This window comes from Netta rufina (genome assembly GCF_964035555.1).
Source record: "Netta rufina genome assembly, chromosome: 9".
Taxonomy (NCBI): Eukaryota; Metazoa; Chordata; class Aves; order Anseriformes; family Anatidae; genus Netta; species Netta rufina.
Window position 1 is genome coordinate 13,906,247 of NC_140132.1, and position 18,355 is coordinate 13,924,601.

The following is an 18,355-nucleotide window of genomic DNA, read 5'->3' on the forward strand; positions in this document are numbered from 1 at the left end:
CTTTGAACACTGTCCCACAACATTTATTCTACTTCTAAGTTTCATTTAATTTAAATGACAAGTCCTAAAAAAATATTTTAAAGAGAAAGCACCAAGTCCCTATTATTTTGCCCCGTATAAATTGGAAGCAAAACATCACTGAAATGGTAATTCGGTTCTTTCAGTTAGACAACTACAGGAACTGAAGGCAAGTTGCAAGTTTCATGAATATGTATGCTTCAAAGCCAAAAACTTAATGTCTGTGTTAATAGCACCAAAATTTCCATCATGTCTTTTACCTGGCTTTGCTCATTGCTTTCAGTATGATAGGCTGCTGATCAAGTTTTAGCGAAGCATTTCTTATTTTACGGTATTCTTGCTGAACAAAGCAATTGGGGAATTCCTGTGGCAGCAAAAGCATCCCTCTGTACTATTTTCTGAAACATGATTTAATCTTACCACATGGGAATGAAGGCTATCCTATAAAGGAGCTTATTTTTTTCTCCCTGAGTTTCTGGGAAAGCTGTTTAAAACCAGATGTTTGAAGTATCGGAACAACATAAAGATGACTAATTAAGCTTCTCCTGCAACTGAGTGTAATTTTCAGGCCTGCTACTAACACCAATCTTATTTTTCAATGGACCTTATTAAAATTTCCTAATGATTTCCAAACTGTGAAGTTTCTTCCACTTGGAGTTGCAATCGTTTTCAATCCAAAGAGAAATCAGCACCATTGTTTGAATTCATGATGCATCATGCTGGTTAGAAAAATGCACAGCAGTGAATGCCACTTTCAGGTCTGCATTCTACAGACATTGCACACTGGTACTTGCCATACAAGATTACATGAAGTATAGAACAAGTTTACTCCCTGGCAATATATTATCAAAGAAATCTGATGCCATCAAAGAATTTAACTTTTTTTATACATATTTTTTGAATTTAGGTATAGCTCAGATGTAAAAACAGACACATTGAGACAATCTCTCTCCTCTTAAAATAAAGATCAAAAGAAATATAAAGCAGCAATCAGAGAAGGACATTAAATCAGTGCATCGTAATTAGTCAGGGGAGAAAGAAAGAATTAGATGTGCAAATTAAGGAGTTAGTTGCTGCTGAATCGCTATATTTATACTATCCTCCAAGGACTGTTTGTTATATTGCTATTTATCATATATTAAGATGCATGCAATTAAGAAAAATCTGCTATTTTGCTTCAAATTATATTTTCAGGCAAACACAATAGTCATTTCCTTAATATTTTATAACACCCTCAAAACGCTGTTTACAGGCAGACGATTTATAAAGAGATCATGTTTCAGTTATAGGGGGGCAAGAACGCATCTCATTTTGTTTGAGATTTTGTTACCATGATTTTGAGATATCACCACAGACCATTATTCTCAGAGTATTTTCTTTTATTTGTTTTCTACAACTGTGGTTGAATGCCCATAAACATTTTATGGTTGGCTTTACTATACAATGCAGCGTACATTATATAACTGGAATTCTAAAGGCACATCATCATCAACAACAAAAAACCTAATATTACAGAGATTTAGCTTCAGTTTGTAAACCTGTTTTTGAATTGGTACAGAATGATGATACCAAAGTGACTTATAATAAGGCATAAGTTGGATAGCCAACACGTTCTGGCAGTATCTAGCAATATGTTCAGAGTCTTAAAACTTAACAGTCTTAAGACTCAAAGTCTTTAAAAAAAAAACAGTGAGGTCAAAAATTACACTGGAAGCTAGAGTGAAAAAATGTGAACCCATCCTGCATGTGTACCCAAGTTGCCTACCAGTCTTTGGCATCTTTTGATGTGATGACAAGAATGGATCTCAAAAACCATAGCAGCACTCTCTGTAGAGGGCCGTGGGTGGAGAAGCACTTTTCATGAGGAATATTTGCATTTTAGATTTTTGTTCCAACTTACAACAAAGCTGATTAGTGAGTTTCAAAAACCTTTCTTGGAAATGGAATCACCAGTCTCCACGAGGCTTTTGCCAAGTCTGGAGAAGGCTGCATTTTCTGCAGCTGACAAAGTCAAAAGCACAACCTCAACCATTCACAGATAACTTCAAGGGAATAAGAGTTACATAAACTGCTTGTCAGAGGCTTAAAATACCAGACGAATGTGTGAACATCAATGTAAGTGGTTTAGAATCTATAGCTAGAGCTATAGGCTATAGCTAACCAAGCAAAACTTAAGATTGTTTAGGCTTAGCTACATGATGAGGGCTAAGGTGATAAATCCTGTGATTATGGATATGAAGATCTAACCACGATGTCCATATGTATATTCACCTATGGAAATAAGATGTGGCTAACTGATATCAAGCACTTATCATTAGTATTTTAGCATTTATCCTTGAAGATTTAAATTATGACCCCAAAAATATTTAAAGCAAACTACAAAAAACAAACAAACAAACAATGAAAAAACAGAAGCCAGATAAAGCTACCGAAGTAATAGGTCAAAACATACAGGCTACGTTACAGTTAATCTAAAAAGAAACCCTAGGTGAATAATTCATCGCATTTCTTTAAAAGCCTTCAGAAACAGACCACAAATGTCTGAGCCTTTTCTGAGCATGGATGCAATTATCCAGGTACTGGCCTTGCATAAGATTTCCTTTCCCAAAGCTTAATAGATACTGTGCCATGAACAAAACAGTATCTGTTTTGGGCATAGAATACTTGTGGATAACATAAATATAACTTCATGACATGAATTCTGGCCTTCCTAGTCTCACTTCATTCAGTAGGTCTTCCGAATAGTTAGATTTTAATCACGTTATTTCCCTCACCAGCTACCCATTTATTAATACTTTGGAAGGAAATAAGGAATAGAACAATTGGTAACAAATGCAGAGTACACAAAGCTTGCCAAAGGGGAAACATCACTGATACTGTGCAGTCACAATCACTTCATAAACTAGAAAGATTCAAGGTAAAACTCCACAGCTATATAAATTCTAAATCTCAGCAGCCTTGCTACTCTGCCACTCACCCTTCCATCCACCAGGTATACTTCCTTGTATCAGCATGTGTGTTTATGTGGTCGTACAGCGTACTAGTGGGAGATGAATCATGTGAAATAGCCCATTTTTTTGTAGGTTAAAGTTAATTTTGCTATTTTAAGCAGCTTACGCTGGGCCTGCACAAACACAGAAGCAGGTCAAGAATGTGCATCTGTGAGAAAAATGGGGACATGGGAAACATAAAGGTGAAATCACAGAAATGTGGTGTAAGATTAACAAGAGTCACCATGTTAAGAACATCCTTAAAAAAATCCCCTTCTGCTGCATTAAAATCCCCCAGACTTCAATAAAATTAACTCCGCTAACATGGGGCAGCTTCTAGACGTTTCTTACAAAGGCCACGCCTGCAGCCTACCCCTCTACCAAACCCTTGCCATGGAAACCCAATATAACCTGTTGCACCGAATATTTACAGCGACCTTTAATTTTATATATATATATATATATATATATATATTTGAAGTCTGTTCTGCCAAAGAACGGAAATTTAAGATTAAGAAAATGTAGAACAGTAAAATAATAATAATAATCCACAAACCTAATGTTTGGAGCAGTGTTTCATTGCTTACAGTTCAGACTAAATTTTCACTAACATTTCTTTTGATGGCAATAGCAGTAAAAACAGATTCTAAGACTCCTCTCTCCTAAGCTGCACCCATTTCTGGAGGACACTTTATTTCTACAAGAGTACAGTGATCAGGGAACTAGGTCAGATTAAATGCATTTAGTCTAGCTCATTTTTCTGATTTTTTTTTTTTCCACTTTGTGGCCCTGTAAACAGATATCAAGCATAACTGGGAGATGGGAACTGTTTGAGGCCGATTTCTAAATGGGAGAAGACAACAGCACCTGAGCCTAGGATTTTAGCAGGTAAGCCCAGTGAGGTCCTACAACATTTTAAATCAAGTTTAAAGCAAGCACTGTCACTAGTGAAGTCTTAACCTGCTCTGCTAAAATGGTCTGGCCTCTTCCATGAGGCTACTGCTGGTCCTTGTTCAACTCGGAGATGAGTCAGTTCAGGGAAGTCAAACATCAATTACTTTTTTAAAATGCAATCCTTTTACCCACATTCAACACCTGAAATGTTACACCTTTTCAGTACATAGCAACTGACAGAGGAGTAAGATTACATATTACATAAGCTGCATCTTGCCACAGTTTCCTGGGGAAACTACCTATTTTCTTAATTATTTCATGCTTTTATATTTTGTATTTCCCACTTCACTTAATCCACTTTTATGTTTAATTTTGTATGAATAAATTTATGAAGACTACTCAATTTATTCACTTTGGCCTATTTGGTGATCACTTGTTTACCACGGAAATTATTCTGTAACAGAATGCTATTCTGATTTCCTAATACAAGCTGAGAATATGACCGAAGCAAGCTGAAGAAAATAAGATGGCCACTTGCCAAAGCTTAAGTTGTGGGAGACTCTAAATTTAAACTCAAGAACTTAAAGGGGAGAATGAAGACTTGTGTCACAAAAACACAAATTGAGTTAAACAGGTTGCTAAATTGTTACTTAGACTTTAAAAGAATAAATGTTTTTACTGACTGGTCATCATCTCTGAGGGGCAGAACAAAAAGCAAGTAAAAGCACCACTCTTCCAAGTTCTCAGAGCTAATACTACTTTTTTTTCCAGCTGTATTACTTTAATCAAAATAAGTTAAACTTTCTTTTTAATATATTGCAATCATATAAATACCAAACTGGTAAGTTCAGTAACAAGTAAATTAACGTATAAAACACAGAAATACTAAGTCTACAGAAAAGCAGAAAAACACACTAGTAATATGGTGAAAAAGATAATTACCTGACATATAAGGATCTCTTCTGGCTAGTTCGCAATGATCCTGATCCTGAACTAATGCTACTGTTCATCATCTGTTCCCGTAAATCATGTATTTTAGCTTCAAAACGGCTGTATTCTGTAAGAAATGGAAGCACTGTTATTAATTTCCCCTATTCTCTGGGGATTAACTTACATAAATTTTCAAATCTCAGAAAATAAGCGTCTGTTACAGCTATGTTAATGCAAGAAAACACCATCAAAACCCAATGTTTTTACTAAGCACTATGTTTTGTAATTAAAAGCTACATAAAGGTTTACATTTATCAAATGAAATAAAAATTGAAATAATCATGATGACACAAAGCAAATAAACAGAAGCAAACATCCATTATACTTAAAGATTTAATATAGTTTACAGCAACCAGTACGTTCCTAATTAAAACAAACAATTCTGCTAACAATCATTTTATAGTAATAAAAACACTGATATAAATTCTACCCAATGACCAAAATAAAACTTCATAACATACATATGAAACACATATATTTATAAACAAAACTATATATCATAAGTGCTAAGATGTAGGAATTGCAAGTGTCTGAAAAGCTGGAATTGAACAGATGCTTTAATACTACTGGACTTAAATTAGACACAGAATTTAGCACTACAAGGTGGGGAACACACAAAGCATTTTCTGAATTAGCCAATGTTCCCATGGGAGCTCAAGAAAGGAAAAAAAAAATCCAGAATTCTGGCATGAATCTCGATCCACTTATAAACAGCATTAAGACATTCAAAGTCCCTCTATATAATTATGTACAATGTTAATCCTGGAAAAACGGATTGTGTTCTTAAGTAGCACTATGCACTAATAAAACTAAGCTAAATGCATATAATTTATCTATGAAGGCAGACAGTAAAATAGGAACTGCTTCTTCAGGACAAACAAATCCTGAAGCAAGGTACTTACGCGTTGTCAGCATAAAATATGAACTCAAAACAAGTTTTTCCTTCAGTTGAACAGTTTGGACTCCAGGATCAACAGATCCACGGCTAAAACCTTTCTAGTTAAAGGAAACGCGCTACAGCCACCACCTTCGCCCGCCCACGTGATGCAAGATTACAACGAGTCAACACTGGGAGAGCCAGGGTGTGTGCAGCCAGCAGCTGCTGAACTGCCTCATTTGTGCTCTTCTCCCTAGCTGCACCCTCATTCCCTGGGGGCATCAAATTTACTCAAGACACACACGACTGATAATGAGAGCTCAAAAAATGCAAAAAATCTTGAGGAAATCTCTCAACTGCAGTTCCTTCAACTTAAGTCATCTTAAATGCCACGAACAATTTATCATTTTGCATTCTGTAGGAATTTATCCCTGCACACTCATCAGATAATGAGCACCAAGATTTACAGATTAACTAAGAGAAGAAGAAGAAAATTAAGTTAGAGAAGAACATTGTGAACCATTTTCTGGTATACCAGTTCATTCATCCAGGTAACTATAAAACTTATATTCTAGCAATAGCAACCAGAATTAGCCCTGTGCATATTACGGACAGTAAGAACAGACTCTTGAATAATCCTGACTCCTGTCCTTTAAAGCCCAAAGCTAGTAGCTTTTTTTAATAGCATCCCGATTTTTGAAACAGCATCTAGTGCCTTTGTATAAACAAAGCCCAGATCAAAGAACTTACCAGCCCTAACCGAACTAAAGACGTTGTGTGACAAGAAACAAAAACATTATGTCCACCCTACTGATGTTATTATTAATTGCAAAAGAATTCAAGATGACTGGATGGCTACCCAAGAGGAATGTGACAAAACGACAATTTTTAGAAAGCAACATCCCTTAGGGGAAAGACCCAGACACAGAGAGAGAATGGCCCGCTCCTGCTGTGCCAGTGCCGCAGTGCATGGCCGTGGGTAAGGCACCTCGGTTTGCTGTGCTTTCCCCCTGCCTCACTGCTGCTGGCCTTATCTGTTTAGACTGTAAAATCTGAGACAGTCTCTTTTTGTGAGGAATAATCTAAATAGGATTTCAGACAGTAGCCACGTATCTTCAGTTCATTTATATGAATGTACAGGTTCGTATTAAACTCCTGTTTAGCAGGTGCTGTCTCCCTTTCACAGCTGAAAATTGTGTAACTGACTGCAGTGTGAACAGACTCCTTTTACAGGAACAGCTAGGGAACGAGCTCTTTGCTTATCAGGAGACAGATACCAAAATTCACACATTTGTTCACACAGGAACAAAACTGAGACAAGCCAATTTTATTTTTTTTCACACAATTCAAGGCATTGAAGATACGGGAGGGCAGGCAAAAAAAAAAAAAAAAAAAAAATCCTTCTTTTCGTTAGTCTGTCTCCCCACACAAGATGGAACATTTCAGACAGCCACAAAGCCAAGTCACAAAAAAAGGGAAAATGTGGTGCTCGTCCTTGTGATGAGACTGAAGGCTGCCTAGATAAGATTTTCTGATGTCCTAAAGAACCACTTAAGTACACTGTGAATAGATATTTTTTGTTGTTTTTAACCTGTCAATTCACTGAAAATTAATTCAAACCACTGCATTGCAAAGGAAGCATAACCCTTTAAACACACTGCTCTTTATTGACTAAAACATAGCTTGCCCTCCAAATTATTTAGTTGCTCCAGGTAAAACACCAGATAAATTAATAGGGCAGAACATACTTAAAGTTAACAACTCCATACTCCTAGGACAGCTTGCATCAAAGTAAAAAAAAGTCTTTCATTCAGCAGCAGATATTCTCCTCAATTTCTTGCATGTTCACCTACGCACGTTTCTGCACTTGTCCTTATATTAACTTTGTTGTTCTTACTGATCACAAAAGAACACATAATCCATGGGACTATCACAGAGCTCATTTTGGAGAGTGCAGCTAGCCAGATGGTTTGCGCTTTACTCTGGTACTCAGCAGAGCAGAATTTAATTCACTGCAGGGCCTTTTGTTCCTCTGATGCTGGCCATGGCACTGCATTTTCCTTCTGGTTTTTCCAGATCCCCATTAGGAAAACCATACTAATTCTATAAAGGCTCTTAAGCAGCACGTATCACAGCAATTGTGAATGTGTTCCACTGTGCAGTAAGTGACACTGCTAACAACTGGCAACATCCATCCCTCTTTCCCCGTCCTCTCTAAGGGGGATATAGATACTTCTACATCTGTAGAGACGCTTGTTTTAAATGAATACAGTTCTGTCTGATGAAGCAGTCACTGTCAGAAAGGTGTGTCTTGAACCTGGGACCAAAGGAAGCTGGGTGTAGAAAAGTTCTTTGTCTCCTGTGAAAATTCATTTCAGTCCTAGGCTGGCCACCAAGGAAGCTCTATCATGTGTATGCAACTGAATTTGCAATTGTTTTAAAAAACAAATAAATACATTACACTTGTGAAGTGATCTTTTGAGTCTTTTACACCTGGTTCTTCATGAAAGATTAAATCTCTAAACTTCAAACACACTAAAAGAAGGGTAGCAGGGATTTCTGACACATGAGATTATTTTTTTTTACCCTTCATGAAAGGAAAGTAAGCATGGAAATGATACATAATCCAAGCATCGTCTGATGCTGCAGCCAGTTCAGTACTGAAAATACCTGCAGTTACTTGCAATATCTGCTAGAAAAAAAAAATCAATTTTTTTTAAAATTGTCACCTTTCAACTGCTGAAAAAAATCTCCACCCATATAACATATTTAAGACAGTTAGAAGGGGAGGCTATTCTCTACTATTGCTTAATTCTGCTTTATCTTATTTATTATCTGCAGGTTGCTGCACTTGCAGTTTTCTACAATAATCTAACCTTACTCATCAAAACTGCTGGGAAATAAGTGCTGAATACGTGACAGGGACATCTGTAGGACTAAGGAGGAGAACAATTTCTACAGAGAGGCTCTGGCTACACCAATAAAGCTAAAAACAAAAACAAAACGAAACAAAACAAATATGCAATGGGACCGAGAAGGGTCTGCATTGCATATTTCGTGAAAACTTAAACGCTGTGCAGATGGAATCTGTTGTGTTCTTTTTATAGGGCAAGCTAAGAATTTGTGCTCCTCTTACAGAAGGCTTCAGGGGATAAGATACCTCAAATAAAATCTTGAGCTTGGAACTGAAAAGTAGACAGGATTCTGTTCTTTCAACTCCTGCAAAGTTTGATATTAAATACAGTGATACTGAAACTAATGCCAGTGACAGAAAATAAGAAAACAGCAAAATGGCTGATAGCCACAGAAAATCAGTATCAGTTTGGTACCAAAAGGATCTACACCCTGTTGAGAACTGGATAACATTGTCCTGGCTTTGTTCAAACTGGGGATGATAAAGTGAAGTGTGAGGTCTGCTAATCTGTCCAGGAGAGGTTATGTCTCTAACTCCGTGATTGGAAGAGTTGGATATCAACTGTCCTTAGCACCTTTGAACTCTTAGGAAAGAGAGGATAACTGATGCCATCTCCATAGAAAAGTAATCCCAGGACAGCAGTCAGAAGACTGGCCCCAGTTGCTCCGTCTTACATGCCCTGTAAGAAGGGAATATCAATAACCAACAGCTGGTATTCCACATACAGGAATTTGTATGTGAGATGTGCATGTATCAACTGTGATATATACAAAATATAATTTTGTTTCATTAATAAAGGAACAGAAAACCACCTAAGTGCTTGTTGTTTGTTTTTTTTTTTTTTTTTGATCAATCCCTGAAGTAATACATTACTATTTATTAAACAAAAAATATGCAAACCAATTGCAGAGAAGTAATATCACTTTTACACTAATGAAACACTTCATATAATGGGTATACCAGACATAGATGATTTATTAAGAAACTCCTTAGCTAAAAAACATAAAAGCAAAAGTACTAGATGAAACCAAAAGGATCATCTTGACTCAGCACTTGTGTCTCTTACTGACCAAGCACAAATATGTAGGGCTTATGAGAACAAGGTAAGAAGAGTGATACCTTGCCCTCAAGAGTACGAAATCCTGGAAGATTCCTCTGGTCTCCAGCCCCCAAAGATATTTTGCCTAGAAAACTGCAACATTTTCGACATCAACTTTTACTTTTTAAAAAATCAAAACTTCAGATAAAAGGTCTGAGCAGTCTAACTCTCCTGGACAGCCCATCTGGTGAACAAGACAACAGGGATAAACAGATAGATGGTGAATAACTGTACAGGCAGGGGTATAGGGTGGCGGTGGCAAAGAGGCTACAGGGACAATTAATTTGGTCTGCAACACACATTCTAGCAAAGAGGAATGAAAGTACAGACTACTAAAGGGGGTGGAAGATTCCATAAATAGCACAGAAGGAAAAGCAATTCTTGAAAGCATGGATGTGTGTAGAGGGAACAGATGGTAGCACAGCACTGAGAAGTATAGATTCCTACATATACTGAACCCATTAAGAACTGAAAAAAGTTCACTTTAATTAAAAAAAGTATGCCCCTTGCATTTCGCTTACCATCTGTCTGCGGAAAGCCCTCCTTTAGTGGGCCCCATCGGATCTGTCAAGGCAGGAATCTGCTGAGAATTTTGTATCTTTTTTTTCTTCTGCACTCTCAGAATACTCATAATTTTCCTTTATCACTGCCTACAAACACACTGAGAAATGGAGCCTGACAGTAAGTTAGGACAGCCATCACACTGACCTTGTACTGACCTATTTGTTTTCAATTCTAAGTTTTTGAGGCAGGACTGGCACAGCACACAGTGGAGTGAAGTTATATTTTTGATCTCTAGTAATGAACTATCATCATCTCTTGATTATCTACACTGGTATTCAGTAAACTCATAGATAGTATTCATGTTTTGCCTATCTGTTCTTGTTACAGACTGTAGTAAGAATGACAATTAGTAGAAGAAGCTATGGAGTATACCTATTTACTTCAACTACTCAAAAATATTTGTGAAGAAGTTGCATATTAAAATACACAGACATTAAAAACATCATAAATCATTTTGGGAGAGATGATATTATGCAGCAATGCTAGTTTTTTTTACATTAACTTGAATCAAGAGAGGTCACACTGCATTGCAAGTGCTATTGGTGGCTTTCATACACTCTGGAGCCTGAGGAGCTTGAACCTCATTAATGGAAGTCTAGGCCACTGAATTTCAAAACAGACAACTAAATACCAATGCATCTTTTTAAAGAACTCTTTCCACAGAACCTGCACAACTCGGAATGTCAATGCCACTGCTTAAGTCAATTTACCAAAAATGTTGAAGGTTTAACACACATTTACAACTTGTAGAAGGATGAACTGTTCTTTAAGAAAGACTAACAATTTTATTTACTGTATTAAAGAGCAGAAGTGAAGTTTTAAAGGATTAAAACATAAGTAAGCCGCTTTAGAGTGTTACCTATCACGACTATTTATAGCAGAAACCTCCTTCTAATCTTAATGCGACAGATTTTAAAGGTACTTTAATTGACTAATCTGGATTACTCAAATCAGTAAAACCGTGTACAAAACAAATGGCAAGAAATGGACTGGATGACTAGAGATCACATACCCCAAAACAGGGTAAAATATTAATTTTTTATTTTAAAATTTTTTTTTTTTCAGTTTGTGGAACTGGGACATGATGATCTTTTAAACCATCTTTGGTTACAACAATTCATATTACTCCACCAAAAAGTGAGTAAAGCTCATCCTCTTGATATGCAACAAATATTGAAAATTAAGCTTTGCAAAAGCATAATTGGTTTTATACAACTTCAGGTGGACTTTTATAAATAGAGTACTTGTATTTCAAGACAAATGTTCAGAAAAATCCTTAGCTTACACAAAGTGCTACCTTTTCCCTGAAATTCATTATTCTATTTTAAATGCCACTAGAAAACAGTGCATAGATGAAGCGTCAGAAACAGAAAAATCGGCTCAATCCTGGGCATTGAAAGGTAAGCTCCAAAGCATTCTTTTTTCTTTTGACTCATTTGCTTTACAGACACAAGAGAATAAAAAAATATTAAGTTTTCATAGTTGATTCTTTAGTAGATTTATACATTCTTTCAAAACAAAAAGACATGAAAATCCACCTTAAAAATGGCTAACAAGGTATCAGGAGCTTGGATCCAAATAAGGAATCTTAAATACATTTTGCAATGGTCCACAAAGAATCGCTTCTATTTCCTTTAATAAAATTAAAGGAAGATGTGTGTATTAGCAACTGGTGTCTTATACGTTTCCAGAATGGCAGAATCTAACCTTCCAGAAATTCTGAATTTTCATGTAACCCTGTATTATTATGCTATCCTCAAAACACATGAGTGTTTCAGATGACCTTATAACTTGATTGGACATAACAACAGAAGTGGAGCTGTCCACGTGAAACGCAACAAAGAGGAAAAACAGAGCCCTCCAAAGGCAGTACATCTCTGGACAGTCCTATACTCCCCCCTTGCTGCTCCTCTCCTCACTACATTCCCTTCAAGCACTCAGATGCGCGTGTTCTTTTATCACTGCTACGTAGCATGATTGTAATAGTGACCATCTCTGAATTGACACACATAAGCGATATACATAAATCTAAATGGCTTAGAGCTTCCTCTAAATACCACGTTTTTTATTTGCCATCCTACCTCTGTGGAAAACACAAAGAAGCTACAGAAAGAGGGAGAAGGCATTGTGGCACTGAGGTCTCTCTACAGAGCTAGGGGACAACAGCAAAATGTAATGGCTCAGAAACCTCTACAAACGAGAAGGGCTCATCAAAAGACTTTTGTGTACTGGAGCAATGTCACATTCTTTGAAACTGTTACAGGTTCACTTCCAGTGGAACTCACAGCCACCTTATCCTACCCCAAGTCCAGTAACCAGCATTTGCTAAACTGTTGCTAACTGGATTTGAAGAGTCTGGGCAATGGATACTTCAACCCTTTTGATGGTAAGGGTTTATTCATTTATTTATTACAAACAGCCTACTTGGGCTTTTCTATGGGAGAACTGTTTGCAAAGGGTTTTTGTTTGTTTGTTTTTATTTCCCCCCCACAGAAACCAGAGCAGAAAATCAAGAGGGGTATTTCTGGCAGAGCTAATGTTGCAGGATGTTACAACACGAATTAGCATTTCCCACCACATCTGTGAACACACAAACTGTCACATACAGTTACAGGGAATGAAGTGAGCTGGTCCCAAGTGTCTTCCAAATGCTCCTATCATACTGAATCTATTTACCCAGTTATAATGAGCACTGATGGATGTCTAGAATCTCCTTGATCTGCCCTAGCTGTCAGCATCTTTTATTGAACTCCTGCTGCAATCAAATATAAATAACACACATGCAATGCAAGCAGTTATAGCTGATGTGCTTCATCTTTATGACGACATTTGAGAAACACCCATGATGAACAATAAGTTTATGAACTATTCAAATTAATGCTTTTTAACCTTATCTTGAATGACATAATCAAAAATTGGAGCTATACAAATATCATTTTCCAACTCAACTGAATCTAGTAAGGAAAAAGGAGATTATTAGCAGCTATAATTTAGGAAATCTGAAGATTCTCAGAAAACGTCAGTATTTTTAACAAATACACAGTATGGCCAGGATTATATTCTCTACTTAGAAAGCCAAATCTGAACCAGGCTGCTTTCCTATGATAATAAATTAATATAAATCTTTAAGGAAATACTCTCTTCACTGATCCCTACGCTATAAACAGTGAGTATCTGATTCAAATTATTTCCTACATCAGACCTGAAAGAAGCTGACAGCTAGAGTTTCATTCAATCTCTTTCTGCAAGTCAGAAAAAAGCAGAGATGCCAAAGCCAGGTATTAGTAGCTAGAGCTCTCTGACGTAGGTTGACTGTGTGTCAATTCAGTTTGCTTCCAAACTACAATGGATCACAGTCTCCTAGATACACTTTTCTTTTGTGGTGTACTTCAAAAGGTTAAGGTAAAACCTAACATGCTTCCATCATCTTCACTCCAAATGTAAACTTTAAGTACTATTTCAAAGAGAAAGACAGGCATATGAACCAAACAACTTAAAAAAAATAAATATCTTTCTTTGAATGTCAGATACCTGTCTACAATCTAAGATGCTTCAAGAAACCTCTCCTGCATCCATCCTCTCAAATGGGCCCTATAATTCTGAGAACTCCACACTCAATGCGGCTCACCTGCATGCAGTGTTATTGTGAATGCTTCAGTAATCATGAAGAAGTAAGTACAGCTCTAGGTTTGAAGCCTGCAAGTGACAGTTGTTGAAAAATTTCTAAGAAAGGCAAGCGTATGTTGCTTTAGGCAAACCTCTGTGCAATGACTCAAAATTCCATCAGTCAAGCACCTCAAAACATGTTTCAAGAAAATGAATTATCTTCTTGGACATGCAGTAATGAAGAAATCTGTTGGTTTTTTTTTTTCTTTTCTTTTCTTTTTTTTTTTTTTCCAGTGCTGAAAGAGCAGGATCCATCCAAAATTCTTAGTTCTTCCTTACAAAAAGAGCTCCAACTTTCAGAGTACGAGAAGGTCCAATGCTTTTATAAACATGAGTACCAGAAAAAGAACTGTAAAACTGCTTCTTCTAAATTAAGTCTGGATACCTTTTTTGGCAAGAAAGAAAACGTGTTTGTCTCTTGGGATATGTTCTACAAGAGAAACATTTGTCCTGCTACTAGGAACTACATCTCAAAACATCTTTCTGGCAGAAGAAACAGTGACCAGAAACACCCTCTTTGTAAAAAACAAACAAACAAAGAAGCCAGATTCTCAAAAGGTTGACCCATGGGCAAATAAAAAACACAAGCTTTATTTCTTAAGAAGATGAGAGATTCCTATGCTTGGAGCAAGAAAGTGTAACAATTTGACTCACCTGTGAGAACACTAAAAAATTAATAAAGGATAGGCCAAATGTTTATCAACAGAAGTATTTGAAAATTATGACACAAAGCCTAAGCAAATACTCTAGAACAAATGCTGATCATACTATTCAGTCCTGGAACAGAACAATCTACAGATTCAATACGTGAACAGGATGCACATCCTTGCAAGACAATACAGGCATTGACCATATGGGCTGGCTGCAGGGATCTGACCATGAAGCAGACACAAACAAAACAGTTGGCCTTATTACTGAGAGTTCCTGGGTTGGCTGAGATATGATATGATGTTGATGCAGGTGGTGGTAAGGGAGATGTGGAAAACTAACACTTCAAAGACTCGGTGAGGACTGCATACGAGAAACGTGATGGAAGAAGAGAAAAAAATGAAGAGAAGAGTGCCGCAATCAGCTACCTAACAATTTCTGATGAAGGTAGCAGCCCTGCTCAATGTCCAGTCCTGATAAACACAATTACCCCTTCCCAGGACTGTTAAGGAAAAAGTTTATGCAGACAAAGTCACTGCAAACAAGATTTAGTGGTATGTTATCCAAATTAGTAAAATTGTAGAAAGCTGTTGATCATCATAGTTCACAATGAGACGACAAGAACATCCTGTTACATGTATAACAACAATAAACAATGTCACAGACTCAAGGTATGTGCAACATTTTAGACTATTGAATTTTTAAAGTATCAAATAGGCAAAGACATTCAAAGCTTGCTATAGAGATACAAGAGGACAAATATGTGCATTGGGATGAGGCAATATTATTTGGTTTCTGAAGAACCCACAAGGATGGTTAGTAATCATCCACTGCAGTCTAATCTAGATCAGAAGAAACTGCTGGATAAATAGAAATACCAGCGTAGTATGAAACAGAGGAATGAAAACCTGATTTCTTCAGGTCATCTTAATCAACACAGAGAAGGAATAAGCAATAACATTGTATTTCTATTAAGTTCTGGATTTATTAGCTTAACCTTCATGTTCTGACAGCGTTAACATTTAAACATTAAAAACATTAAAAATCAAAATTCTGAACATGATCTGAGCAAGTAACATACCAAACTGAGGCACCAATGCTTGCACATATTCCACTGTGACCGCTTGCAATTATCCTAACAGGTATGTGTCAACATCTATTACATTACTTGTTTCTCTTCGGCTCAAAAAAGGGGGTTAGGCATGAATGGGATGGAAAGACACTTTAAATTATCTGTGTTTCAAATTATAGAAATGAAACTTGAATATGTACGGCAACTGTCTTACCTTCTGGACGATACTGAGCTACAATAGTTACTGCTTGGCCTGCATTCTTCAGGGCTGCTGCTGCTTGTTCATGGGTTGCTGCCTTCAGGTCTACTCCATTTACCTACAAATAATACAAAAAATCCTCTTTATCAAAATAAATTTTGATAAATTATCGTTACATTATCGTTACATACGATACATTACATACGTTACATACATTATCGTTACAGAAGATAGACTAATGAAAATTAACTGGATACAAACTAGTTTCCATGTCCTCTGAGATTTCCCCGTTTCCTATGAGCTAGTTAATACAAACAAGGATTACTTGTCTTTAGACAATGAATCCTCTGTCACAAATACCCATCTGCTAAGAAATGCTTAAATAATTACAGTATAGCACTTCATGAATTTATATTCCCTAGGTTAATTCTCTTGATTAAGATCTTTTCTTTCATATTAGGGACACGCATTAAATGCTGCTTTCTGTGGTGGTTCACCTCACCCTTCTACAAGAGGCCTTGAGGTATCTTGTTAGCCAAAGCGTGCCTACAGACGACTGTGTTTAACATTCAGTGATGGACCTAACCCTCTGTGAAATTGCCTAGTTGTTTTCAATACGGCAATTTTAAAAATAGTGTCAGGAAAGAAATATTTGAAGCAGACATGTCTCCAACAGCATTTTCACTGTTGTTACAAACTAAAATAAAGATGTGCTTTATTATCAGCATTTAATAATGGCAGAGACATTTTTTCTTCTTTAATAGCTACCAAATCACAATGTAACAGTCTTAAGAAATTGTTGTTCATAACTTAAGTCATTTCAAGAAGAAACACACAATCTTCAGTAGTAATATAGAAAAAGCCCTCAGATAGCTATGAGATGGATGTGTTTAAGACTAATGGGAAGTTTAGCAGTTATTCCAGGAAATGAAGCACCAATTTTCAGACACTACTGTCAAGCACGTCCATCTCATTAGAAGGCTTATTTCTGAAGCCAACATTGTTTCACCTTAGACAATGTCTTATAACTTTTCACTCTGAAAAAAAAAAATTCTCTGGGATCGGAAAGTGTCATCGGATTCAAGAGAAATGGAGGCAGAATTAATTCCTCAAAGATACTTGGGAAATATACTGGCAACTGTTTAATTGTCTCAAAGTTAGTTTAGTTACCTAATGATATTCTTTGCATTTAAATCCTATTATCTGGCATTAGTAGCAAAAGAATGGAAAACTTATTTAAGCAACAGCAACAAAAAAAAGAAGCAAGGATTCCTACAGAAATGATACGATCGCCTTTCCTAAGCTCGCCACTCAGGTCTGCTGGCCCTCCTGCAAGGATGAAAGAGATGAAGATTCCTTCTCCATCTTCTCCCCCAACAATGTTGAAACCAAGACCCGTTGATCCTCGATGCAGGATGACCTTCCTAGGCTCCCTGAATGAAAGAAAAGAATGTCAAATCTTGGTTAAAAATCATGAATAAAAGTAAAATAAACAATTAGAAAAGCTAAGTCTTCTTACAGAAGTATTGAAAATTCAGATATCAAAAATAACACTTTTAAGGTTACAGTGTTCTTCCCCCAAATGCTTATATTTTCAAATAGCTTCTAGTATTTCCATATTTTAAATTTTGCTTTTTGCAACAAAAAATTCTCCCTCTTGTCAGGTTAACTGAACGTGCCATTAGTATGTATTCCAAATTCCTATTATGCTACAAGCCTGCTCAGCACTACATGTCTTTATTTAAGACTTCCCATATTATTCAAGAGCCTCAATATAGCTGACAGACTTATTCCATCTAATGGTAATAAGGAGTAACAAAATAGTATTTTCCTTCTCTGAAACTTCATGAACAAATTCTAATGGAAATGCTAATAATGAAAAATATGTCCTTGCTGCTCTGATTTCACTCCAGTTGGTCAAGCAATAAACATAGCAAAGACAAGTTCAAGAATTATACACAAACCCTTTCAAAAAAAAATCTGAATTTATGTCATTCTTAAATACATTTGTAATTTACTTGCGGCAACTGCAACTTAGAAAGTTAAATGCAAACCAAGTTGTTCCATTCCTGGCTTCCTGGCTCAGATGAGGAACCAAAAGAAGAAATGTTGATCAAGTTAAAAGGATGAATTCATTAGATATGGCCAGCCAACTTCTAGTGCAGAAACCTTCCCTCCAAAAATCTGCTATTTTACTCAATAGAAGAAAAGTACAGATGATTTCAGAAACAGAAAACTTCTAATAATAAAACAGAACAACTGTGCACTGCATTTAAAAAATCACTAGAGAGCACTAAAGAACAATTAATGGACATTAAGTATTTGGAGACATTCATTATTAATTTATAGGACAAACTAAGATGCTGCATTTTTCCAAAACATATGAAAAGATGATGTATTCTGATCTTTAGAATTGCTCCACTT

The 18,355-nt window shown here is 36.4% G+C and overlaps 1 protein-coding gene across 6 annotated transcripts in view; it reads right to left on the bottom strand.

Annotated features, from left to right (window-relative positions):
• The window catches only part of DLG1 (discs large MAGUK scaffold protein 1), a 148,340-nt gene that overhangs the window by 23,751 nt on the left and 106,234 nt on the right, over positions 1–18,355 (bottom strand). For all 6 annotated transcript variants that reach the window (XM_084291883.1, XM_084291881.1, XM_084291879.1 and 3 more), the window contains exons 13-15: positions 17,208–17,364; positions 15,947–16,049; positions 4,845–4,959 (exon numbers count right to left, since the gene is read on the bottom strand). In XM_084291883.1, coding sequence (XP_084148009.1) covers positions 4,845–4,959; positions 15,947–16,049; positions 17,208–17,364 — 375 coding nt within the window. The remainder of the gene's footprint in view (positions 1–4,844; positions 4,960–15,946; positions 16,050–17,207; positions 17,365–18,355) is intronic.